Source organism: Acartia tonsa, chromosome 9 (assembly GCF_053477335.1).
Source record: "Acartia tonsa isolate MP-2025a chromosome 9, ASM5347733v1, whole genome shotgun sequence".
NCBI lineage: Eukaryota > Metazoa > Arthropoda > Copepoda > Calanoida > Acartiidae > Acartia > Acartia tonsa.
In genome coordinates, this window is record NC_137268.1 from 44,970,072 (window position 1) to 44,996,730 (window position 26,659).

Consider the following 26,659-nt stretch of genomic DNA (forward strand, 5'->3'; position numbering starts at 1 on the left):
ATATTAATTAAATTTTTGAATAATTTATTAATATCATGATTATTAATAGAAATCTATACTAAGAGTCATTCAATCATTAGTATTCCTTTTAGGAACTTTAAATTGATATCATAAATGTCTTTTATTTAATTATGTTTCATTAAAAAGAAGTTTGACTGTAGAGTTTTATCGGCTATTATCATCAGTTTGACATTAAAATAGCGTTTGATAAAAAAAATAAGTTTAGTCATTTTGATTCAATCTAACTTTCCTTTTTATATCAATAATAAAATATTCAATGTTGGAATTCATTTTTAAACTCCCCACAAAAGCCTCCGAAATTATCCAGAACTTGTCTCTAACCGCAATGGAAAGCCTTGGGTGGTTTGGGATGGTCCACTGGTAAAATAGGAAAAATTGCAGAGATATACTTTATCTATCCATGGCATGCTACAAGTGCTACAAATATCGAATTCCAATAAATTTGTAATTCGGATACATTGCAAGACATCTTGACTTCTGTGGCCAATAGGTTAAGTACACACGCTATAGGGTTATGACGAGAGGGAAGTTTTGTCATTAATATGTAACTTAGGGACACACAGAAAATTGTCCCGAATTTGTATTAATTTTGAGGAACAAGACTCTAGTGACGTCATATTTTTCTTTCCCGAAAAAGGGAACGGGGGAAGAAAATCTCTTCAAAAGAGATGGGGAAAACACCCTTTTCTCCCATCTCTTTTTTCTTCCCCCCTTCCCTTTTTCGGGAAAGAAAAATATGACGTAACTGGAGTCTTGTTCCTCAAAATTAATACAAATTCGGGACAGTTTTCTGTGTGTCTAACTTAGGTACTACATAAACAATGTATGATTAATAGTTCAGTCAAAAAAATTGTTTACATTGAGAAATATTTTTTCTAATAGATACTTTGTTGAATTTTTAAAATTAATTTATTTATTTTTCTTTATTTGACATATTTTGTTGAGAGTACTCAATAAAAACAAACTAATTAGTATTACTAATCCTCTAAACATAACATGAGTTTTTTATTTTCTGAAAATCAAAATGTTATTCCATACACTATTACTAATTAGATATTCTCCAATAGGATCTTATTGAAAAGAAAGATAATTATTATTTATATATATTTAGGTTATCCCATTTATCAAGTAAGATGTATGTTATTCCTGTGATAACCCTTTCTGTTCTCTGGAATATTCCAAGGTAAAACTATTTTGTTAGAAATCATGCATTTATCATGTTTAGAATTTGTTTCTACTATTTTACAAAACACAACAAAAAGAAATTAAACCTTAAACTTTTTGTTTTTATCTTTTTACATTTTATCAACCATGATATAATTTAACAATCTTATTTCAATAAATGTTATCAAAATTCTTATAACTCCCTATGGTTTACTTAAAAGTAGGACAAAGAGGTATGCTAATGGAAATATCTTAGCTTTTGTGTTGACTGAAAGCAAAAAAAAGATAACCTATTGTAAATGCTTTTAGTTTTGCAGCTCTTCTATTGAGATTATCAAAAGCTTTTCACTCTTAAAATATCTTTTTAAAACTCTTAAATGATGAATTCTTAAAAAAAATTTGCCTCACTAAAATCAATGAGGCTCAGTAAAAATTTAGGGGATACTTTTGCTTCACTAAAATTTTAGTGATTCAAAAATTTTAAGAATTCACCTCTGCTTTGTTGATAGAATTGATATTTTTATTGATCTAATTGTCTTTTTTGTTTAAAATAAAATCAATAGATACAAACATATAACATTTAAAAGAATTTTTATTATGCTTTTAAAATACGCAAGTAAAGACAAAGTTACACGTGTTTAAAATTTTCCTGTTAGGCCTTTAATCAATTTATTTTAATGATAAGAATTTATCAAGATATTATATTTGACAAAAATATTTTATCTTATTTAATAATAATAAATGTTAGTAAAGGTATCAATTCTGTAGCATAATGATTATACATAAAAGAAAATATAAAGATATAAGATGCATATTTAATCAAGGGGGTTAAAGGTTGAGATTTATTTCCATGAATTTGTCAGAAATCTTTTCTAATTGATCAATTCTAAAATTCTGGCAAATATCTCTTCAAATCTATTTCAAGATATTTTTGAACAATAAAATCTATGTGTTTAGCATTGGTTAGGCAAAAATTACAAATTTAAACAGACTAACTTTTGTTTAGGTTTTTTGAGTTGTACACATGTTACGAGATACCGGCAGAATTGGTTCCCGAAGAACTTGTCAACTCAACGAGAAAAGACGACTTTAACCTTGTCACTGATGAATATGGGGAAAATTTAACATTAAGGTAATATCCCTGCTTTGATCTATCCGCTTTTGAAGAGTATGTTTGGTCCAATCACACTAAAGACATTAAAATAAAGCCTAATGTTGTCATATCAGTTTTATGATATTATTAGTTACACAGACAAATTCACGTCCCTCCATTCGTTGGAGAAGCAAAACTGTCCTCATCCATATTCTTTTCATTTGGTATTGCAAGTGGTTATATGGTATTTGTTTCGTTACATATAAACATAATAATCCTTGTTAGTATTTTTTGTCAGTATAAAAAAATTATGTACACTATACCCTACCTTGCACTTAAAGAGTATAATAGATAAGCATATTAGAAAAAAACAAGGATCACCCATCTATAAGTAGCAAAGCACAAAAATAAAACCAAGTTTGTTAGGCTTGTTATCGGGAAAATTTTCTATGCAAATTAAGAAGCCATTCTTATATAAAATGGCCTGGCCAAAACAATCAATTTATCAACTTTGAATAAAACCTCATAATTAAAGGTTTTGTGACTTTTATCTTAAATAGCTCCACGAAAATAACGTTTTTTCCCAATAGTTAATTGCAGGTAGTTTCGCTACTTAAAAAGATAATATGATCTACTGTTAGATTCCTATATAGATTGCAGTGAATTGGAAAAGTTTATGTACTATCACTATTACCTAATATTTGTAGAAAAGTATAAATTTTATGTTTTAATTAATCCTCTAAAATCTACACAATTTCCATGTTTCCAACCTTTTAAATATAAAATCTATGGAAAAAAAGTACTTTACAGTCCAAAACACATTTTACCATTCATGTATTCAACCTTGTTGTATAATACTCAACGTATAGATAAATGGTCTTTATGACATAATATAATATTATTATCTTTTGTTGGCTTAGCCATTCTTACAAAAAACCTGTTGAGCAGGGGCTACGAAAATACAAATAAATAGTAAGAAGGAAAAATATAGGTACATCTTTTTAGAGATAACTAAAATAGCCTTAACCCGTACCAGGTCAGATATGAAAATTAAATATAAAGTACAGTTCAAACGCTTTTCTGATAATGAATTAATGACGCAAGTCTAGACAAAATATAAATTTTGGGGCACTTCCAAAAATATGTATTAGGAGTCATTATCTCTGAATAAAGCTGGCACATAAACATAATATATTAATTATCCTTGGTATGTCAGCACAGCCGCTTAAATATCACTTTCATGATTCCATAGTATTATAATATACTGGTGCCCTAAGGTTTAATAAAAACATTCTCTCATTCGTTGTTATAAATCTTTGTTGCCTTTTATTCAATCTTTATTGGGTCTTTCAGACTATAGCAGTGTTTTGACTTTTCCACCAAACATTTAAGTCTAATTTTGTTTATCATAATTTTTAGATTATATCAATTTTTAATTCATTGTCTTATCCTTGGATATTTTGATAGTTTTCCCAAGTATTTTTAAGTACTTTTAAGTATTTTTTTCATATTAGTATTTAGATCCATCTTTCTTTTACCATACCAAAAGTAATTTTTTATCTTGATTTTTTGGCTCAATTTGGCTCATTTAACCTCATGCTGTTTAGCTTTTGCGTTTTTTATATTCATTTTTTACATTTCTCTGCGGGATTGATGACACAGCTCTATTTTGTGTAACATAATCCATTGAAAGTATTACTTGGTAATTTCTCTTTTAGATCAACTTGTCCCTTAACCAGACCCCCCCCCCGGCACCCCTCCCTCCAATTGATTAAATTAAAAATTAATTTCTCTCGAGAAGAAACACTTTAGTTTTATTTGGCATCAGAATTTCCTCATATATTTATCCGACAGTGTTTAAGATAAGTATAACCTTAAATTTTATTTTAACCTATTTTTCTTTTGCAAATTGTAGTTTTCTGATTGTATCATAAATTTCTATAAAGAGTTAATTTGAAACAAACTTCAAAAAACATTTGACTTATTGATTTTATGAGTGCTAAATTTTGTTTATGAAACAAATAACGCAACAAGTTTTGCAGCGTGTGCCTTACCTACAGACAGTCCAAAAGTGGTTTATTCAGAGATCTAAAGGGGAGAAGACAGTGGCTGATAAATTGATTTATATCCCCAATGATGATACACAAAATAACCCTTTTTCTAGATTATAGTTAGTGGTTAAAACGTTTGAACACTCTACTTAATGAACCAATCCATAAAATTTCCATATAGTTCCCAAAGTTGTTGAGCCAACGTATAAGAAAACGTTACTTTAAAACTTTGTGGACCAGTGTAATAAACAGCTCAATGTCTCCTCCCTCCTTGGTTTCATTTGTGGGATCTATTTGACTCCCTAAGTAATAAATGGGGAAATTGAAATATTTCCATGTATTCATAAGTAATTGATAGAAGCCTGTTGGGAAATGTAAAAAATATGGCTCCTGTAGTTGGATAACAAAATGAATAAATGATTAATCATTAGTATGAAAGAAAAAACTGTCATTAATTAGAAAATGCTTTGTTATGGTGCCAAAAGTATTGTTTTTTTCTATAATGGTGTCTAGAAATTATAAAGGAGAGGGAGAGTTATGCAACATTTTAATCACTTAATGTTTGTGAAATTTTAACCTATTTTCATAATTTAGAAATATAAATTGTTTAGCTAGGGGGAATAAGAAGAATCTTTGGAAGTCTGGAATGTTTTTAATAAAATTAACTATAGATATGCAGTAAAAAATGATATTATTATTGAATATTTTGATTAAATACATATAACCAATAAGCACAAAAATTACATATTTCAAATTGTTGAATATCTGACCCAGCTCCTATTTTTGTAATAGATTGCACAAGGATTGTATCAGTATGCAATGAAAGTACAAAAGTATCTGGATGTCTGTCTGGATATATACATGTACAGTAAGATCTTAGAAACAACATGACCGATTTGTGTAAAATTTTCAGTTATGCGTAGTATAGGGCAGGCTTTCAGATATTTATTCTAAATATGCCAGTTATTTTTAGTAGCTACTCTATAATTCGAAAAGTCCGTCCGTCTGTCCGTCTGAGACAAATAGGGGGAAACGTGATTTTCTCGGCTCCTATAAAAGATAGACAGCTGAAATTTTTAGTGAAGATTCTTATAACATATGCCCATCTAATCTATACATTGTTTTTCCATACGTCTGTTATTTGGGGTGCTAGATCGATTCCTACATTTTCATGTTTTTCTGATTTTCTCAACTCCTTTTTAAGTTAATGGACTGAAATTTTCAGGGATTGCTTAAATTTACATTTTACATATTTTCCTTAAATTTTTATATTAATAGGGGTGCTAGATCGATTCCTAGATTTTTAGGTTTTCTATTGTTTTCTCAATTCCTATTCAGGATTTTCGGCTGAAATTATCAGGGATTGAATATTCTCATATTCTACATATTTCCATTAAGTTTCATTAAGATTTGTTTATAAATTGTGGTGCTAGATCGATTCCTAGATTTTTAATTTTTCGTGATTTAAAGGTTGCGTGATTTTGAAGTTTTCGTCATTTTCCTATTTCATCAAATATATAGGATGACACTGGTATATTGTAAATATATTCATAATATACATTCATAGTTTCTGAGCTTCGCTACTTATGGATGCTGTCATCCTTGTTTTATTACCGTTACTACTGGCTAAAAAAACGACTCTAAAAATGAGTGCAGAAGCAAATGAAAGATCTTATGTATTACATAAGAGTAAGAAAGTAGTAAGATTAAAGAATGTCTGTTTAAGCGAAGGATATAGGGATAGACTAATGTAATATAAATTTATTCATTTATTTTAGAAAATTTTTCTATTTTTCATATTTGCATTAAAGACAAAGTATGCGTTAATTTCATTAATTTATAGCACTATAACTTTATCCCTGATATAAGACTAGAACATTGTGTATTGGAAAGAAGATTAATTTATCCTTAGTTGTTCTATCCGTGTATCCCTGGTATAAGCCTAGGAATATAACTACATTATCTGTGACAAAAGGTTTCAATTTGGATGTTATCCAAAGAAGATATCTCAGTATTCAATTTACAAAAGTGTCACAATATCCCATGCCAGGCAACTTGGGACCCACCTAAATTTTTTATGACAATGATGTCCAAAAAAGATTTGCTAATGTTATTTATATATTCTTAAAATCTGTCACTAATTTAGAAGGCCATAGTTTTTTTTAACGAAATTTTCTTGTTATGAATTATTCTTAAGCTATTTGAGGAAGCTCTTCTGTCAAGATTTTAGGATATTTTCCGAGGTTAAACATTGAATAAACCCCATGTAAAGAATATGATTTGAAACTTATTTCATACCCAGGTATAAGGCATAACCAACAAATGAAATAAATCTAAAATAATATTTGTGGGTCAAATGGAGAGTAAGGGATATAAGTTTTCCGGAATTTTAATGTAGGGAGTAGATTTGAAATCTGCATCAAATTTTAAGGATTTTTTATAAAATTCGTTTTTTGTAAAATTCTTTATCTAAAAGCGGAAATACATTTTAAGTTAATTAATTTTGACCAATAGGATAGGTGGATTTTAAACTACCTGCGCTCTAATTGGTTGAATGATGTACGACATCCAATCAGAGCGCAGATTTTTTAAATCCACCAATCACGGATGCCAAAATTAATTAACTTAATTTGTATTTCCGCTTTTAGATAAAGAATTATACAAAAAACGAATTTTATAAAAAATCCTTAAAATTTGATGCAGATTTCAAATCTACTCCCTACATTACAATTCCGGAAAACTTATATCTCTTAATGGAGAGGTCGTCAATTTTACGATGTGTTGCCCCCCAACGACAGCTGAAAAACACGTATAAGTTTCGTGATTTTCTTCCGAATTAATTTCTTTGTTGGTATAAGCTGTTTCATACCTCTAAATGTACTTAGGTCCAAGTCCTTGGTATAATGTCTAGTAATAAAGGTACTAAGAAAGAGAGGTAATCAGGCTCCACCAATAAAAATATCCTTGGAGAACTCGGCAGACCTGCTATTGGGTAGAAACTGTACACATTTTGGTATGAAAGGCCTTATTTTTTTTATTTCTTCCCAATAAAAAAGTCGGCTATAAACGGTCGAATTTCTTAAATACAACCCATAGATCAATTAGTTTCCATAGCTTTCAAATTTCGTTCGGACGGGTGCTACTAACAATACTCCTTAACTTTTTATAGATTCATATACATTTAAAAAATAGAAAAAATAGGAAAAATACTATTAAACTTATTTAATAAAATACGAGTATATTCCCTTTCCATTTTTATGAGTGCAATTTTTATTTTGAAATTAATTGTCACGAATACGATGCATTTTTTTTTTTTTTTTTTATTTCGTCGGTTCATATTTTTTAAGGTGTTGAAGCAATAATAGCCTCTAATAAAATCAAAACCCTGTATCCGAATATTAGGCATTAATTGTTCTAAATGTTGACGAGATCTTAAAGTACATACCACGCACAATCTATTTAATTTTTTAGAAGTATCTTCTGTAAACTAAAGGAATACAGTTTATACTCAGGTAGTTAACATATGCTATACCAGTTTTAAAAAACAATTATTTGGTATCTTTTTTAAAGATAATATTGTAGTCTTAATTTTCTCATATAAAGTAAAAATAATAATAATAAAGTAACGTGCAAAATGTTTTAAAAATATTCAAATTACAAAAAAAATCTCATAAAATAGTTTTAGTTAATACTGAATAAACGATGATAAATTCTTTTTTAAAACTATCTAAAAGTTCTTTTTTAATTGCGACAAATTGTTTTACTATACAATATTCTTCTTGTCTCATAATTCTATTTGTCTAGTGTAGTCTAGTATCTCTGTGTTTGTGTGTGTGTGTGTGTGTGTGTGTGTGAATGTGTGTGTGTGTGTATGTCTGCATGCATAACAAGACTGACATATATATCAGTTAGGGAGTTGAATCCATTTTTATAGAAGCAGAAATATAATCTATGATTATGGTTTGGACCCTCTAAAACTGTAATCTACCCTTCCACTTTCCCCTCTCTTGGTGAAGATATCTTCAACGCCGATACGATTTTTGAAATATAAGATTCCACTTTTGTCTCTCTTGTTGAAGATATCTTCACCAAGAGAGGCAAAAGTGGAATCTTATATTTCAAAAATCGTATCGGTGTTGAAGATATCTTCACCAAGAGAGGGGAAAGTGGAATCTTACATTTCAAAAATCGTATCGGCGTTGAAGATATCTTCACCAAGAGAAGGGAAAGTAGAATCTTACATTTCAAAAATCGTATCGGCGTTGAAGATATCTTCACCAAGAGAGGGGAAAGTGGAAAGGTAGATTACAGTTTTAGAGGGTCCAAACCATAATCATAGATTATATTTCTGCTTCTATAAAAATGGATTCAACTCCCTAACTGTATATACAATCAATTTTACAGTCGGAAAACTTTTCATTCAACTACAATTATACATAGTTGGTTTAAATTGGCGCGTATTATTAATATTTAAAGAACAAAATGAAATAAAACTTTTAAGTTTTATTAAGGTAAGCCCTTTGCCGTCGCTATAGCACCAGAAAAAAAAATCTAAAACTGATTTTTTAACACAAAATTAAAATCCTGACTTTTGTGAAAAAGACACTGGCTCATTTTTACGGGAAAACAGAAAACTTTGAGAATAGTTATTTCTCGCATCGTATTATAAACGGCTTTCCGCGGATATAGAAAGTACAATTATGAGATTAAAACTAGTTTTTTTAGCCCGAGGTGCCGGAGGCACCGGCTAAAAAAAACTAGTTTTAATCTTATGATTGTACATTTCTATATTCGTAGAAAGCTGGATATAATACGATGCTAGACATAGTTTTTTCGTATGGATGAGAACCGGTTCCTATCCACCGGATTCGAATGAATACGAGAAAAAGATTTACGTGGAAATTTAGGTACTGCGAGCATGGATATTGCAATTGATGAAAAATTTCTGCTTATCCTTCTAATAAATCATGTTCTGGATATTAGCTGTTGAAAAATTGAAGTGTCTTGATGTCTGTCTTTTTGTTTGTCTGTCTTTTAAAAGATCTCATTAAGTACGTTATTGATTAGGCTATGCCTTTCATAGAAGTTTTGGACTTAAGCTTTTGTCTTGAGCTTATTCAGTTATAAATTTTTTGATAGTATAAGTGCTATTTTATTTTTTAAACTAGCAGCTACGCCTCTATAGGCTTCGAGGGGGAAATTGAGGGAGGTGAAGTTTGTTTAAAAGAAAAATAAACAAAAATTTTTAGGGGAGGTTTTTTTTCTAGGGGCAATTTTTTCCTTGGGAGCCTGGTGGTACCTTCCCACAAATAGTTATAAACATTCCCAGGACCTATTAGAAGCTTTCCTGTAATGGAGAACCATATCTTTCAGTTGTTAGCGAGATCCTTCGGTATACTCAGATAGACACAAAGATCCCTTTACTTTATTATAAGGATACATGGCATACCTATTGATTGCATAACCTTTTGTTTCAGGATCCCTATTGTGTGTCCAACAGAGCTCAGGGCGAATCCAGAATACATAAGGTAGCTATTTCATTTTCAGTTGTGCAACTACTCTATAATTGTAAGTACGTAATTTTTCTTCCAATCGGTTTTTACTGTTATCTTTTAATTTGTCTGATTTTTATTTATTTTGCTTTGCTACTATTGTATGTAAAATCATAAATTTTACCTTCTAATTTTATCTGTTCAATTGTCAACACACTTTTATATCGTTCAAACATCACATTTACTGGACATGTCATAAATGTGGACAATTTTAACCTTGTGTAATCCCTATGTTGCATTTGATACTTTTTATTCCGGCAAAAATATTATTTCAGTGGAAATAGAAATATTTTCCCCCACAAAAGAAAATTGAATTTGACAATTTCTATAAATTTCATGACGGGTTAGGTTGGCTAGGGTCACTCCTAGCTTGAATTACATTTACGTAAAACCATATACGCACTAGAAATAATTATGAATTGGAAAAGAAACATGGAAAAGGTTCAAGGAATGTAAATTAATAACATAGAAAAGAGACAATGAAATTATTGACTATTTTCATTAATTTTTGTGTTTAAAAGCAGGAGTGAGGGAATATTAGGCTGTTTATAACACTAATTCTTAAAGTTTTGTAATAACGTTTTCTTATTTATTAGCTTAACAACTTTATGGACTTTATTGAATTTTGAATAGTTGGTTCATTAAGTGTGGTGCCCAAATGTTTTAACCACAAATTGTAATCCAAAATAGGAGTAATTTTGTTTATTACCATTTGGGAAACACAGCATTTTATCTGCAATAGCCCTATCACTTTAGATCTATAAAAGGCTTCTTTTTATGTAAAATTTTTGTAGGGCTAAATGCATTTTTTGCTTTCCATCTCTTTCATTAAATATCTCTTGATCTCTTTCATCAAATTATCTATCAACTTATTAAATAGCCTAACACTTAGTATTAAAGTTAATCTTAGAAGCCTATTCCAATTTATCAATTAATTTTTTGGATCTTAAGTAAAATAATAGAGAGGCTAGAAAACCAGGAATTACTTGAATATCTTGAAAGTAATTCAAGAGAGAAGTGGGGGATATTAAACTAATTTTTCAGAAATACTCACTCAGTAAATATCAACTATTTTACAGAAAATATAAAAAAAATATAAATTATCTATTTTCTTAAGCAAGGATATTACTGTCCACTCATTTATAAAGAAGAAAGCAATTTTAAATATCAAAATCTACTAAAAGCAAAATAATTATGTGCTAATTTGCGAGCAAGTTAACAAACAAGAGAAGTACTGAATTAAAAATGTATTATTAAGGTACTACATCTTATTGGCCAATTTTGTGACGATGTGCGCTCTTCCTCTCTTCCTATTGGTTGTTACAAACATGCTCCTATACAGAACTATTTCAAGGTATCTATCTATCCATCTACTTTATAGTATATATCTATCTATCTCTGCAGTAAATCTATCTATCCATATATTTATTTATCGATCTGTCTATCTATCGATCTGTCTATCTATCTATCTAATCATCTATCTATCAACCGATCTATTGATCTATTCATCCACCTATCTGTTTATGTATTTATCTATCTATCTGTTTATTTATCTGTGTAACTTTCTATACATCCACCTATCAATACATCTACCAATCCATCTATCACTCCATCTATATATCCAGCCATCTATCTATTCATCTATCCATCAATGTATTTATCTATCTAGCTAACCATCTAAATATAGTTAGGTCTAAAATAGGTTAGGTTAGGTTAAGTGTCCACTCCTGCGTTTGTCCACTCCGACGTTTGGGACTCCTGCGTTTGTCATAGGACCATAAATAGATGTACAGATAGCTTTGTGGGTGTATACTTATAATAGATAAATAAACAGGTATAGAAAAATAAAGACAAGGATAATATGATAGATTGATAAAAAGAAATATATATTTAGATGGTTAGCTAGATAGATGAATATACTGATGGATAGATGAATAGATAGATGGATAGATATAGATGGAGAGGGTCCTATGACAAACGCAGGAGTCCCAATCGTCGGAGTGGACACTTAACCTAACCTAACCTATTTTAGACCATTTTATAGGTCTTTTAAATGCCTAACTCCTGCGGTGGGCTTATTTGTACATTCATATCTTAACCTAACCTAATCTGCATAGAAATACTTAATTCAATTAATACTTTAACACTCCTGCGTTTGTCCACTCCGACGTTTGGGACTCCTGCGTTTGTCCAGGAACCCTATTTATGTATCTATCTAAATATGCATTTATCTTTGTGTGTTGATCTTTCCCAAGCCAGTATTTTTCCTTATCCTCAGAAGGCCCACAAAAATTATACTTCTGTAATTGTTACCAAGACTGGAAATTATGGGATATTTGTAAAATTTTTTATTTATGCTATCATGTTATAGGGTCCTTATACAAATAGTGTTGAATTGAATTTTAGATTTAACTTATCCTTCTATTAAAGTAACAGGATGTCTGCGTTTGTTTAGTAAACTATTCCTCAAATGAAAAATCTTCCTAAATATCATAAGAACGTTAATTCCTAGTCCCTAGATAAAAAGTCCTTGCAAAATACCATCTCTTTAGTAACTCTACAAACTATAAAAGTTAGGTGAATAAAAAAAGGTTTTTACAAACCAACAAACTAATCAAAAAGAACAGTAACATATTTTATAAAATTTAATGGTTAAAAAATAATGAGATAAGGCTTATAAATATAAAAAAGCATCTATAGAAAGAAAATTTAAAATAATCACTAAAAAGAAAAAAAATGTACCAAATTTTATTTGTTTCTTTGTGTGAATATCCAAACTTAGTGCTTTTTTATTTCATCAAGTTTGATTACATTAGCAAAGTTCAACAGATTTTTTTGGGAGCGGATTCTCTATTTTTCTTGTGGGGCGCTCTGTTTCCTTATAAGATATTTTACACAGCTATGTCTTTAATCATATGCTTGTCCATTTATATTTATAGCTACATCTTTCCATCGAAACAGAAATTGTGTGTGTGTGTGTGTGTGTGTCTATGTTAAGCGAAGGATCTCGCTAACCGCTGATTTGATATGGTTGCTCTTTTACAGGGAAGCTTCTCAATTATGCCAACCTCCCCCATTTAAAATTTTGTTTCTTCTAAATTTCAATTGAAAGTGGAAGTTTGATTTCTCTCACTCCCCCGCTTTCCCTGAAGTGCCCCTAGAGGCAACTAAGGGCGCACATCTAGTACATGATTTAATCTATCTATAATCTATTTATGTATTTCAGCGCCAATATAGCCGTGTCTCGAGCAACTGTGCGGCAGAAACGTGACCAGAGCATCGCCATGATTCTGGTTCTAATTGTCGTCGTCTTTGTGTGCTGTAATTCTGTCAGAATGGTTCTCAATATGTATGAGGTAAGGAACAGTTATTTATCCCATCGTTTTATAGACAGCTTTTCGCGGATATTAAAATGAAAAATTATTACATTAAAACCATTTTTGTCAGCCCCGAGGGTTTTTATTTCAACAATACTTATTAAAGGACACTTAGGGCCAGGCCTTTAAGTAGGTCAGCTACTATACTTTATTTATGTTTTAAATCAAATTGATATCAACGAAAGTCTATTTATCAAGTTTATATATTATTAACTGATGACAGGATAGTTAGATAGTCGAGAAAATATTGGGATAGTAATAATAATTTCTAAAATTTTATATTCCCTATTTTAGTTTTCTAATGGAATTTGCCTTTAGTTATTTATTATTCTTTTACATTAGTATGATTAAATTTATTTTAGTATCGCTTCTACCCCGTAATTACTATATGACAGTAAACGTTCTAACGTCTGTCAGTTTGTTAAATAACTTAGTGGATACTCTGATTGGGTCACAAAATCCCACACCTCTGGATATTTTATAAAAAAATTTAAAAAACGGGGGGAGAGAATAAATCTCTATTAAAATTACAAAAAAATCTTAGAATTAATTATAACAAAGAAAAAAGTCTTTAATAAACTGATTATAATATTATAGAAATATATGCAAAAAAGAAAGATTTTCTAATCTAAAAGTGCAGTTTATGTACTGGAAAGAATAATTATTCTTTTAACAAATTTAAACAAGCTTACAATTTTTTTTCAATAAAAATCTTTGAATTAATTATGAGAAAGAAAAAAGTCTTAAATAAACTGATTATATATTATAAAAATATATGCAAAAAAGAAAGATTTTGTAAGCACGAAATTTTCTAATCAAAAAGTGCAGTTTACGTACTGGAAAGAAAAACTATTCTTTCAGCAAATTTGAACAAGCTTACATATTTTTTTTTCAATAAAAATCAGTCAACCGTAAAAGACTTCTTAATGTAAATTACATATTTAGTATCTTAATAAACTTAGATTTTTATGGCGTGTTTAGTTTTTTTTCCTTTAAATTTTGTAATCATTTTGAATAATCTCTTTTTGTTTCTTTGTTTAATACAATAGACGAAATGCAAGAAATTGATTAAAATAATTGTTGTTATATAAATCTACTAGCGGCTTCGCCCCTAGCCTCTAGGGGCTTTGCCCAAGAGGTGATAAAAAAAAATTATTGCGAGAGACCATAAAGGACCATGGAAACTCCTTCAAAAAAAAAAAAAAAAAAAAAAAAAAAAAAATGGGGGGGGGGGGATTTTTTGGTTTTTGGGGGGGTTGGGGGTGTCCCACCCCCCGAGAAAATAGCTTAAAACCACCACAGGACCAATAGGTAGATACCCTGAAGAGTAGAATCCGATCGGTTCAGTGGTTACCGAGATCTTAAGGGACAGACAGACAGACGGACGGACAGACGGTCAGACGGACAGACGGACAGACAGACATCGTTCTACTTTGTATTATAGATTGAAAACATTGTACATATTGAAATTAAAAATTACTTAATATTTGTATTACAAAATTATTCTAATATCCAATTTAATTAAAAGAAAGCAAAAAGTGAAAATTGAGAATTAAAAATGGAGTGATTTTAGCAACATCGCGACAGCGGGTGTTTTGAACGGCTGACTAAAAATAAAATGATTAAGCTTAGATTTATTTCTAAAGCTGAGGAAAACGATTACATAATTGAACTTCTAAAGCCTTTAGAATTAAATTTACTGCCAGATTTCTTTGATTATGTTTAGTACTGAAGCTAGTCTTAAATCACTTAGTCTGTCCATCAGGGAAATATGATTTTCTCGTCTGCTAATAAAGATAGACTGATGTATGATAGACTGTTGGTCATGCTCCAAAAGACAAAAAATAGGAAGGTTTCGTGATTTCATACTATTTAATAGTCACATATTTAAGTATACTTTGGTGCGGCTCCGGCTATGCGGAGCCGTCTGTGATGATCGCGGCTCCGGCTCCGACCTAAAATCAAGAAAAAACTCGACATATTTTTTCCTACGTCTATTTTTGACTGTTGAAGGTTTTAAAAGTTTAATTTTTGATAAAAATGGACTTGAAAAACTTAATAGGGGCATTTGCACATGACAAAACAGAGTTACCAAATTATAACTTAAAAAAATCTTTTTATTTATCTAGTCCGGAGACGGAGCCGTTTTTTAACGAAAATTACGGCTCCGGCTCCAACAAAATATGGCCCCACCTTAATTTTAATTTTTTTTTTTTGGGGAGGGGGTTGGGGGTGTCCCACCCCCCAAGAAAATAGTTATAAACCTTCCCGGGACCTATGAGAAGCTACCCTGTTAAGGAAAACCCGATCGGTTCAGTGGTTAGCGAGATCCTTCGGTACAAACAAACACACAAACACACAGACACACAGACATACAGACACACAAACATCCTGTTACTTTAGTATCAGGATTGTAATATTTCTTTATTAATGACATTTTATGTGAAGCACTAGGGGCTGAAAAAATCCAATAACTTATTTAAATGTTCACAATTTGAAGTTAAATCTATCAATAAAATAAATTTGATATATCAATAAAAAGTCAATATTTCTCATATTTTAAAGAAATTTATACTGTTAAGTGGCTATTGGAGATTCAATATGATAGAAAATTGTGAATTTTGATCATAAGAAGTTTGGCATTATCATTCTTACATTTTTTTGGGGAAAAAGAACAATAAAGTTTTATACAGTTCTAGTAATTTAAAATTCTACAAATAATTTGGACAGTTATTGAGATCTTAATCAACAGACAAAAACACATTTAAATACTTTAATGTTAATGGTAATACATTTTATGAAATGTTATAGGCATGACTTTTAGCTTTAAAACATTTTTAGTACACTTTTTAGATAGAGAATCACTTTAACTATAATTTAAAAAATGGAAATTAGAAAACAGCAGTGATATTTATATAAATATAAGTTTAAATGACAAAAAAACAAGTAAGTGTTGGTAACCACATGACAAATGACAGACCTACCTTATATATATAGAATAGCTAGGCTTCTAGAAATTATAGGAGTACATTTCAATTTGATAAAACATATAAAGTAAGTACAAATGTAATATAATATCTCAGGGCTTAACAGCCGCGCACCATGGCCACAATGGCCGCCCATGGCCGCCCGCAGCCATCCATATATTAAAGTAAAACAATAGAGGGGGAAGAGGTATATCCCCAACCCGAGGACCCTGTGTAGACTTTAGATTGGGTCTATGAACATCAACCAATTGCGTCGGAAGTATTAACACATCCAAGTTGCTATAAAAGAGCAGGAAGTAATTTGCTAGCAGACGAAAAAGGTCCCCAACAGGGGGATCCAGGTAGTTGTCTGGTTAAACATCTATATATTTATAGATTTATTATATGTCGCAAAGTCTAGTCGACGATTTACAATTGAAACTTAAGCTGAGGTGAATTCTTTTAAAAAATTGGCTGGCCTCACTAAAATCAGTGAGGCTCCCTAAAAATTTAGAGGGGATAATTTTGCCTCACTAAAATTTTAGTGAGGCAAACTGATTTTAGTGAGGCAAAAGTTTTTTTTAAAGAATTCCCCTCGTGTTTATTTTTTCGTTTTTTGTACGGCTGCCGAGCCCTATGTCATTTACTAAGTATATTTGCAATAACTTTTATTTAATGAAATCTTCCAATTTTTAACATGTACAAAACGGCCTGCTTAATTGCTTCAAGATCCATGTCAGATCTATATAGGAAATAAATGTCTATAAACGAGCTCAAGTTTTCCACGGAATATTTGTTTAAAACTCATAGTGCTCCAATAATCCATAATAAACTCTCATTGCCCAGAACGATTAGACCCATTATTTTACTTTATTAAAAATAAATTCCTTTTTTTAATTTCATGTTGCTATTTACCTTATATCAATGTATTTAATTTCTAATCATAAAAAAGAAAATTTAAATTTATAATATAATAAATTTAAGAAAACTCTGTTTTAAAAGAATTCGATTGTGGCGACACTTTGTGTGTTTAAATATTAAACTAAAATTGTAATCATCATCATTAACCCTTTGGTGATGGTAATGTAAAGAAAAAAATATAATTTAAAAAATCTTTTTAAAATCATTTAGATTATTAAATATTTACTTTCTTTAAGATAGTAATGCCAGGTGAGGAAAATAGATTTATTGAGAAATAGATATGCATATAGAAAACTAGCCAATAGGGAGATAATTATATCGAGCCAACTCTAGTATCTTATATGTTCTACTCAAATTTTTATAAAAAAGAGAAACTAACTTTTCCACATTTCTTTACTTTAAAAAGTCAGTGTCACCCAGCATCTACTAAAGTGGTTTTGTTTCTTTAGAAATGTTGCATTGACATGTCGTTAATTTTCAATACGTCTTTTTTGTGACGTATTTAAAGAAAATGACTTATTAATATGTCTTTAATTGTTTTTTATTTGCCATTATTTTTCTTAAAAAAAGAAATTACAAATTAATGCCTGATTAAATATAAAAATTATGGTTGTTTCAATGCGTCATTTTGTATTTTTTCCACATATCAATATATATGTGTAGAATTACATATTAATGTGACAGTAAATGAAATAAATAATGTGGTATTAAAACGTCCTTAATTTGTAATAAGTCATCTTTATTAATTAAATAATTTATTAATATATTACTTACATATTACATATTAATTCTGTAGTAAATAAAATAAATAATGTAGAATCAAAACGTCCTTATTGTGTAATGTGTCATCTTGATTAATTAAATAATTTTCAAGACACAATTTAGGAAATAAGGAAGAGTTCAGAAAAAATTCTGACATAAATATTTTTAAATATTTTTTTCTTCTTAAAAACTAAAAGTTTGTAACATAAAAATGAAATCAAAAAATCTATTATTTTTATTTTTGAAGTTAAATTTTTCTTATTAAAAGACAAAAAAATTTTCTGAACTATGATCCCCATATAAATATTATGAGTATTTAGTAAAAGTTAAACCCTGCAAACAAACATTACAATTTATGATTTATGAGTAATTTAATTTGTGTGAAGAATAAGATTTACTTAATAATAGAACTACGTTCGTAAATGTGATGAGAGAATGAGTTAAATGAATTTTAAAAACATTTTTCCTTCTCTTGTTGCATAATTTCGAAAGGAGATCATAATCGACGACAAATCATGAATATAAGTTTTACAATGTTGAGGTAAGAAGTTAGCTTAAACAACTTTGGGGACTTTGGTGAATTTCAATTGGTTTTATAACTTTAAACAGTTAGGGAGTTGAATCCATTTTTATAGAAGCAGAAATATAATCTATGATTATGGTTTGGACCCTCTAAAACTGTAATCTACCCTTCCACTTTCCCCTCTCTTGGTGAAGATATCTTCAACGCCGATACGATTTTTGAAATATAAGATTCCACTTTTGTCTCTCTTGTTGAAGATATCTTCACCAAGAGAGGGGAAAGTAGAATCTTACATTTCAAAAATCGTATCGGCGTTGAAGATATCTTCACCAAGAGAGGGGAAAGTGGAAAGGTAGATTACAGTTTTAGAGGGTCCAAACCATAATCATAGATTATATTTCTGCTTCTATAAAAATGGATTCAACTCCCTAACTGTTAAAGGTAAGAGTTCTATTTTATATCAATCCTATTATATTAATTAGTAAACGTTTTTTGTCTGTCCCCAAGGATCTCGCTAACCGCTGAACCGATATTGTTCTCTTTTACAGTGAAGCTTCTTATAGGTCCTGGGAAGGTTTTTAACTATCTTTTGGGAGGATTCTACACCCTTCTCCCCCCCAAAAAAAATATTTTTTAAAACTTTTTTGAAACTCAAATTTAAAATGGAATAAGGTCAACTTTTTTCCCTCCTACCAGTGCCCCTAGAGGCTTCTAACCAATCTGTTCCATGATATTTTGTATGTTGGTCGGTTGGTTAGGCAATAAAAGGCAGAAATTTAGAAATATATAAAAAAAAGATTTTCTCGTTTCCTGATTAAGAGTGAGGTCTTATTTTTTTCCTGTGTACATTTCTCATATTCAAGCATCTAGATTAATTGCAATTTTTATTAAAATAATCCATTTTTATTTAAATCGGATCATGGAAAGAAAACAAAGTCATTCCTTAATAAGGACAGAAGTCACCTTCCTAGGAAGGACATAAGTAGCCTTCCTTAAGTGAGAATTTGTTAGATGATGGGCATAAATTGCCTCCCTTAACAAAGATTTTGCAAGATTGAGGACATAAGTAGCCTCCCTTCACCTTACAAAACCTAGCTTTTTGGTCCTTCACATAGCAAAATCTTGCACAAAATTGGTTTTTGGTCCTTCACATAGCAAATTCTTGCAAAACATAGCAAAATCTTGCAAAACATAGCAAATTCTTGGAAAACTTAGCTATTCTGTCCTTCACATAGCAAATTCTTGCAAAACATAGCAAATTCTTGCAAAACATAGCAAATTCTTGCAAAACATAGCAAATTCTTGCAAAACATAGCAAATTATTGCAAAACTTAGCTTTTCTGTCCTTAAAATAGCAAAATATTGCAAAACATAGCTTTTTGGTCCTTCACATAGCAAAATCTTGCATAAAATAGCTTTTTGGTCCATCACATAGCAAATTCTTGCAAAACATAGCAAAATCTTGCAAAACATAGCAAATTCTTGGAAAACTTAGCTATTCTGTCCTTCACATAGCAAATTCTTGCAAAACATAGCAAATTCTTGCAAAACATAGCAAATTCTTGCAAAACATAGCAAATTCTTGCAAAACATAGCAAATTCTTGCAAAACATAGCAAATTCTTGCAAAACATAGCAAATTCTTGCAAAACATAGCAAATTCTTGCAAAACATAGCAAATTCTTGCAAAACATAGCAAATTCTTGCAAAACATAGCAAATTCTTGCAAAACATAGCAAATTCTTGCAAAACATAGCAAATTCTTGCAAAACATAGCAAATTCTTGCAAAACATAGCAAATTCTTGCAAAACATAGCAAATTCTTGCAAAACATAGCAAATTCTTGGAAAACTTAGCTTTTCTGTCCTTCACATAGCAAATTCTTGCAAAACATAGCAAATTCTTGCAAAAAATAGCAAATTCTTGCAAAACATAGCAAATTCTTGCAAAACATAGCAAATTCTTGCAAAACATAGCAAATTATTGGAAAACTTAGCTTTTTTGTCCTTCACATAGCAAATTCTTGCAAAACATAGCATTTATGTCCTTTACATAGCTAAATCTTTCAAAATGCAGCTTTTCTGTCCTAAACATAGCTAAATGTTGCAAAATGTAGCATATTCTTGCTATTTAGACCACCCATTCCTGGGATCTTAAGCTTCAGACAGGAAAACCTTACTGTTTGGTTACTGAATTGACAGGAATTCAGAACAATGATATTATTTTAATGATATTTTTTATTTTATATAAAAGTTTTATGGCGTCATTTTATTCATAGGCACTATAAAGAGCTTCAATTTAAAAACTTTTTTTTGTAAAAAAATAAATGTTGTTTCAGAGTGAAATGGTCATTTCAATGTTATTAAACCGGACATTACTAAGATTAAAAGGATCAAAACTGTCACAAAATTAGATTAGGCAGTAGAAATTTATTTAATAATAAATGTAGTATGACTTTAATGTCTTTTTGGCCTATTTCCTTTATCCTGTTCTGTTATTTAAGATACTAGCGGCTTCGCCCCTAGCCTCTAGGGGCTTTGCCCCAAGAGGTGATAAAAAAGAATTAAGGTGAAATTCGTAAAAGGACCAAGGAAATCTCCTGCAAAAAAAAAAAGGAACAATGAAATCTTCTGCAATAAAAAAAAAGAATGGGGGGGGATTTTTTTGTTTTTGGGGGGGTTGGGGGTGTCCCACCCCTCAAGAAAATAGCCTAAAACCACCACAGGACCAGTATGTATATACCCTGAAGAGTAGAATCAAATTGGTTCAGTGGTTACCGAGATCTTAAGGTTCAGACGGACGGACGGACAGACATCATTCTACTTTGTATTATAGATAAAATTATTTGTTTGTTTATCCGTTAAGATCTCGATCCTGTTCTCCATATTAGAGAGTCTTCATGAAGGTTGGTCTGTCCGTCCGTAACAGTTAGCTCTTTCGTTGATTTAGACATGTTTTAATTGTCCTATCGATTTAAAACTTTGCATGATAATTCTAAACAATATCGTTTTTATATCTGGAAAATTACCTATGGCATGCAAATTCAACATTATTTGGCATTAACCAATATTTCAATTTATCGCTATTTTAGGTTTTTTTATTAATAAAAATGCCAATAACCCTTTTTTTTATATAAGTAAAGCTTTATTTTTTGGAAAGTTTTTCCTTTTTATTTAACCATTTTTATAATATTATGAAGATGTTTTTAAAAAAAATTGGCTCACGTCATCATATGATAGTTTAATAATGTTTTTAAAACCACTTTCAATCTTTTATTATGATACACTTAATTAAAAATTTTACCGCAAAAACTATACTCTTTTACTTTTAGAAATGAAAGAACTCAGTATAAGTACTTATTAATTTAAAGAGTTATAAAACCTAAAATTAATTAATTTCTTTTCTCGTAGCGCAGCTATTCTCCAATTAGGACATACTCTTACGTTTGTCTTACTGATTCTCGTATTCTCTGTTTACTTTCTTATACGTTACACAAACAAGCTTTTCTTAAGCTATTTCCTTTTGTTTTTTTTAAAATTTAATTGCGTCAAATTTTCAATTATGTGCTTTATATGGACATAGTTTTCTTTGTTTAATATCTTTTTTTAATCTGGTGTAATTAAATAGATTTAAGTAACTATTTTTAAAATTTTAGTTTAGTCTGAACACAGTAATAGTGTTTGACTGATTATGACGTAACAAAAAAATAGCCAATGAGAGGCCACTATAAATTTTACTATTGGTCAATAACGGCCTCTCATTGGCTAATTTTTTTTGTTACGTCATAATCAGTCAGACACTATTACTGTGTTCTTTAGTCTCAATGTCAGAAGAAATATAATTAACTAAAGGATATGGATTTTTTATTACCTATTTGATATATCTTTATGAATATGTTTTTCACTATTTTTATTCCAATTTTTGCAAACAACCAAGGTTTTGAATATACTATAATTTTCTGAAGTCTACACTGCAGGGAAAAAGGAATGTGATTCTGACAAACAATTCTAGGTGAAAATTTCCCCTCAAACCCCTTCCCTTTTTTTCGCCCCTTCTTACCCACTTTTCTTTCAGTTACAAACAAAAAAAAACAAGTTTTACTCCAACTAAATATTTAATTTTCGGCAATTTCAAATGGAATTAATTGGCTAAAACGCTTTACTGTATTTTACATAAGCTGCTTGGACCGAGATTCGAACCCATCACCTCATCTACAACTGTAAAAAGAACCCATCACCTCATCTACAACTGTAAAAAAAAAAATTTTAATGTTTCTTTTCTTTTCAGGTGTTCCAAGCCATAATCAGTGATACGGGGTCCCACATGGAAGAATGGCCCTACTGGTGTGAGATCTTGTCCCTCATCTCACATCTCTTGTTGGTGCTGAACTCTTCTACCAATATTCTCATTTATTGCTGGAAGGACACGAAGTTTAGAAAAATGCTCTTCGAAACTCTGGGTAACAAACAGAGATAATTGAAGAGATAAACAGATAGATTAACAGATAGATAGACAGATAGGTAGACAGATAGATATACAAATAGATTATAGATAGACAGACACATAGATAGATATACAGGAAAAGAGTTAAAGACTTAAAGATAGACAGAAAGTTCGTTAGATTGACAATCTTTATAAAGATAGAAAGAAACTTATTGAAACTTGTAGCTGGCTAAAATAACGATCCTCCCATCCACCACCTTTATCTAATCCCCTCCCCTCCTACTGAATGAACGAAATGACAAATAAGTAATAAACATGTAATTGTAAGCAACCTAAATTGACGATATTATCAATATACCCACATATATTCTATATCCATTGATATACATACAATTACATATGTGGTAGTCGGACAGACAGCCTGTCACTTCCTAGAGCACGCTATGCTCCGGGACTGCCGATAACACCCAGATGTTAATCCCCTACTTATCACATTTCTAGCCAACCCATTCTTCCATTGTTTGACCGTCAGAGAAAGCGGTCAAAGTTATCACCCGCCGATATGGGGAGGGAGTTGCCCCTCCCCCCCTGCATGTTCCAGTAACCTACCCTTTTCCGGGGGACGTCTACCTTTCCCCCTACCGGGGCCTACCCATCTGATATTTACCTGGCTGTAGCCCCCCATCTTCTCCACACCCATTTTCTACCTAACTCACTATTGTAATCTTTTTGTATATAAAGCCATTAATTTGTTGTGTATATTCAGTTCAAATAAAACATTCAAACTGTAACTACTTGTAGTTCTTTATCGATAGAATCCTTAAGGCTAGGGGCTCTTTTGACCGGACTCGCTTAGTAGGGTTGAACCGCTTCACCCTACCACACATACACGAATACGTTGTACACTGATAGATATATAAGAGCAAAGCTGCTAATTTAGAAAAAAAACAGTATTGATGGTATTTTGTAATCAATCAATTTTGATTTCAGGAGGAAATAAGTTTGGAGGAAGTGGAGACACAATTTTCATCTCCATGCAGAGAGTTGGAGAAGCTTCGCCAGTTTAATTATGGACAAGAACTTACTTGTTTTTTCAAAACATGAAATAAAAGACTTATGATTAAAGTTACAAAGAGCTCATTTCAGTGTTTGAATATATTGAATATAAAAATATATTACAAAGAGTCCAAAAAACACAGAGTGAACAATTACAAAGGGTTGATTTTTTTTCTCTTTAAAAAAGTGATACATATGACAAATAATACTCAAAAACTGCTAATATATTCATGTTTGAAACATGAACTCATTTTTATACAAATATAATGTAAAATATTTTAGCTTTAGTTTCAATATATTGTAACAATGATATTTGTAAAATTTAACATGTAAAATTTGCAAAAAGATTACAAATGACTTCAAGTTAAGATATTAATACAAAAAATATATTTGGTTTTTCAAAATTCAATATCTATATACTGAAGTAACACAATGGTTAACTGTCTGTACCGAAGGATCTTGCGAGCTACTGAGCCTATATAGTTTTCCTTTACAATTAAGCTTCTCATTGGGAAGTTCTATAACTATTTTGGAGGAGGGCAACACCACCCTCTCCAGAAAAATCACCCCTAGAAAATTATTTCCCCATCTCCCCTCCCCGCATAAAATATATTTCTTACTTTTTTTAAAGATAAAATTAAAAGTGGAGGTGAGATGGTCGACTTAACTTCCACCCCCCTCCTAAACTCAAGTATTTCTAAAGGTCTCTAGGGGCGTAGCAGCAAGTTTGATATAATTTAGCTAAAATATTTATGGTAAAAATTGTGATAAATTTTTATTTTTACGTTATGATTAAGATTTTTATTTTAAAGATTTATAACTAATTTGATAATAAAATGATAAAAAAAACGACTAAATTGTGAGTTTAGTACCTAAAATGACTTAAATTCTTGTGCTGTAAGAAAATTCTATATAAAATATATATAAAAAGTTAGAATATATATAATAAAATGATATATTTATAATTGAAATACATATTTATGTTTTAACTTTTCTTTTTGTTAAACAAGGGCAACATCAAAAAATGATCTATCTATAAACACAATCTCTAAATCAGCGGTAGAGTTTAATTTAAGTAGGGTTGGGCCGGATACTTTTTTGGCCGGATACCGGATACCGGATATCCGGCTGATTTCAAATGCCGGATATCCGGTAACCGGCCGGATATCCGGCAAATATCCGGTTATCCGGCCAAATTACCGGATATCCGGCCGGATAACCGGCCAAATTACCAGATATTAAAGTAGTAAAAAAAAAATTTCTTCAGAAATCTTATATAAATTTACATAAAGTTAAACTTATTCAGAAAAAATGTTCTTCTAGCTTCAATAATAAGAAAATTATAGCCATTTAAGATTTTAAAAAGCAGAGATTTTTGGTGTAAAGTATAAAAATTATAGAGCCAGATATCCGGCCGGATATTGAAAATGGCCGGATATCCGGCCCAACCGGATATCCGGCTCAACCCTAATTTAAAGTCAAGAATACAAAACATTATTATAACCGGTTCTACCCCCTCCCTTATTCTCTTCTCCACTTTCAGGTTGGGAGGGGGAGGGGGGGGGGAGTGGGAGTGACGCAAATTTCAGATCCATGATTTCGCGATTTGAGAAAAATTTATCTTTATATTTTAACGAATTAAATAATCTTGCAAGTATTACTTTTATCTTATGAAGAAAAATCAGCGAAAAACGAGATCTGAAATTTGCGTCACCCTTCAAATATGATGCATGACCGCTACGACCGCGAGACGTGCCAGTAAATTGTCCACTATCAAATCAGCCGACAGGAAAACAGTGGAGGAACAACTCGGCCATATCATTGGATAAGAAGTGTACAGATTTTGGTTGGACAACTTTGCTTAGTTAAAGTATTTCATGTAAATTCAGCTAATAAATAGTTGAAATTCTCAGGATAAAGTTAGCTTTCAGGAAATCATATAAATGAAAAATTTTGTCGCTCGTATTATTAGAAAGAATTATATACATATAATAAAAAAATAAACAAAGATGTTTGTCTGCTAGAATCTAGACCATCTAAATAGATACACTATATGTATTCACCAAGATGAACAAAAATTAGGGGGGTGGCAATGTGGAAAATTGTATAAGTAATCCATGGATAAGACAATGAACGATGATTTTGGAAACTGCAAATTTTTTAAACCCAAGATCGATTTAATATACTTATAAATCTTTGGGTACTTGTGTAATTTACAGTCCAAAGTTTCTCTTTTCAAATCCAATTCTTACCACTGCACTGCAGTGGATTAAAACTGACTGAAAAATATGTATATTTATACTACAAAGTAAAACGATGTCTGTCTGTCCGTCCCTTAAGATCTCGGTAACCACTGAACCGATCGGATTCTACTCTTCGGGGAATATACCTACTGGTCCTGTGGTGTTTTTAGGCTATTTTCTTGGGGGGTGGGACAACCCCCAACCCCCCAAAAAACAAACTCCCCTCCATTTTTTTTGTAGAAGATTTCCTTAGTCCCTTTACTTATTTCGCCAAAAAAAAGCCCCAAGAGGCGAAGCCGCTAGTAATATACATATAGTATCGTATTATTGACAGTTTTCAATTCCTTTATGTTTTCCTGGAAATTTCGGTCCTAGCGGCCACTAAAAAAGGAACTAATCCTCTAGTTTTTCACTTCTCTATCCGCGTAAAACTGTCAAGGATAAAAACCAGTTAAAAACAAGGATGACAACATCCATAAAAGCGAAGA

At 30.7% G+C, this 26,659-nt stretch overlaps 1 protein-coding gene across 1 annotated transcript in view; it reads left to right on the plus strand.

Moving 5' to 3' along the window:
* Nucleotides 1–24,917, plus strand: part of LOC145329043 (FMRFamide receptor-like) — a 44,334-nt gene extending 19,417 nt beyond the window's left edge. Inside the window, exons 7-13 of the mRNA XM_080173060.1 lie at nucleotides 1,133–1,204; nucleotides 2,192–2,317; nucleotides 9,807–9,857; nucleotides 11,140–11,235; nucleotides 13,108–13,237; nucleotides 22,717–22,888; nucleotides 23,863–24,917. Of these exons, the coding sequence (XP_080029186.1) occupies nucleotides 1,133–1,204; nucleotides 2,192–2,317; nucleotides 9,807–9,857; nucleotides 11,140–11,235; nucleotides 13,108–13,237; nucleotides 22,717–22,888; nucleotides 23,863–23,939 (724 nt within the window). The 3' untranslated portion in view covers nucleotides 23,940–24,917. The remainder of the gene's footprint in view (nucleotides 1–1,132; nucleotides 1,205–2,191; nucleotides 2,318–9,806; nucleotides 9,858–11,139; nucleotides 11,236–13,107; nucleotides 13,238–22,716; nucleotides 22,889–23,862) is intronic.
* The last annotated feature ends 1,742 nt before the right edge of the window (nucleotides 24,918–26,659 follow it).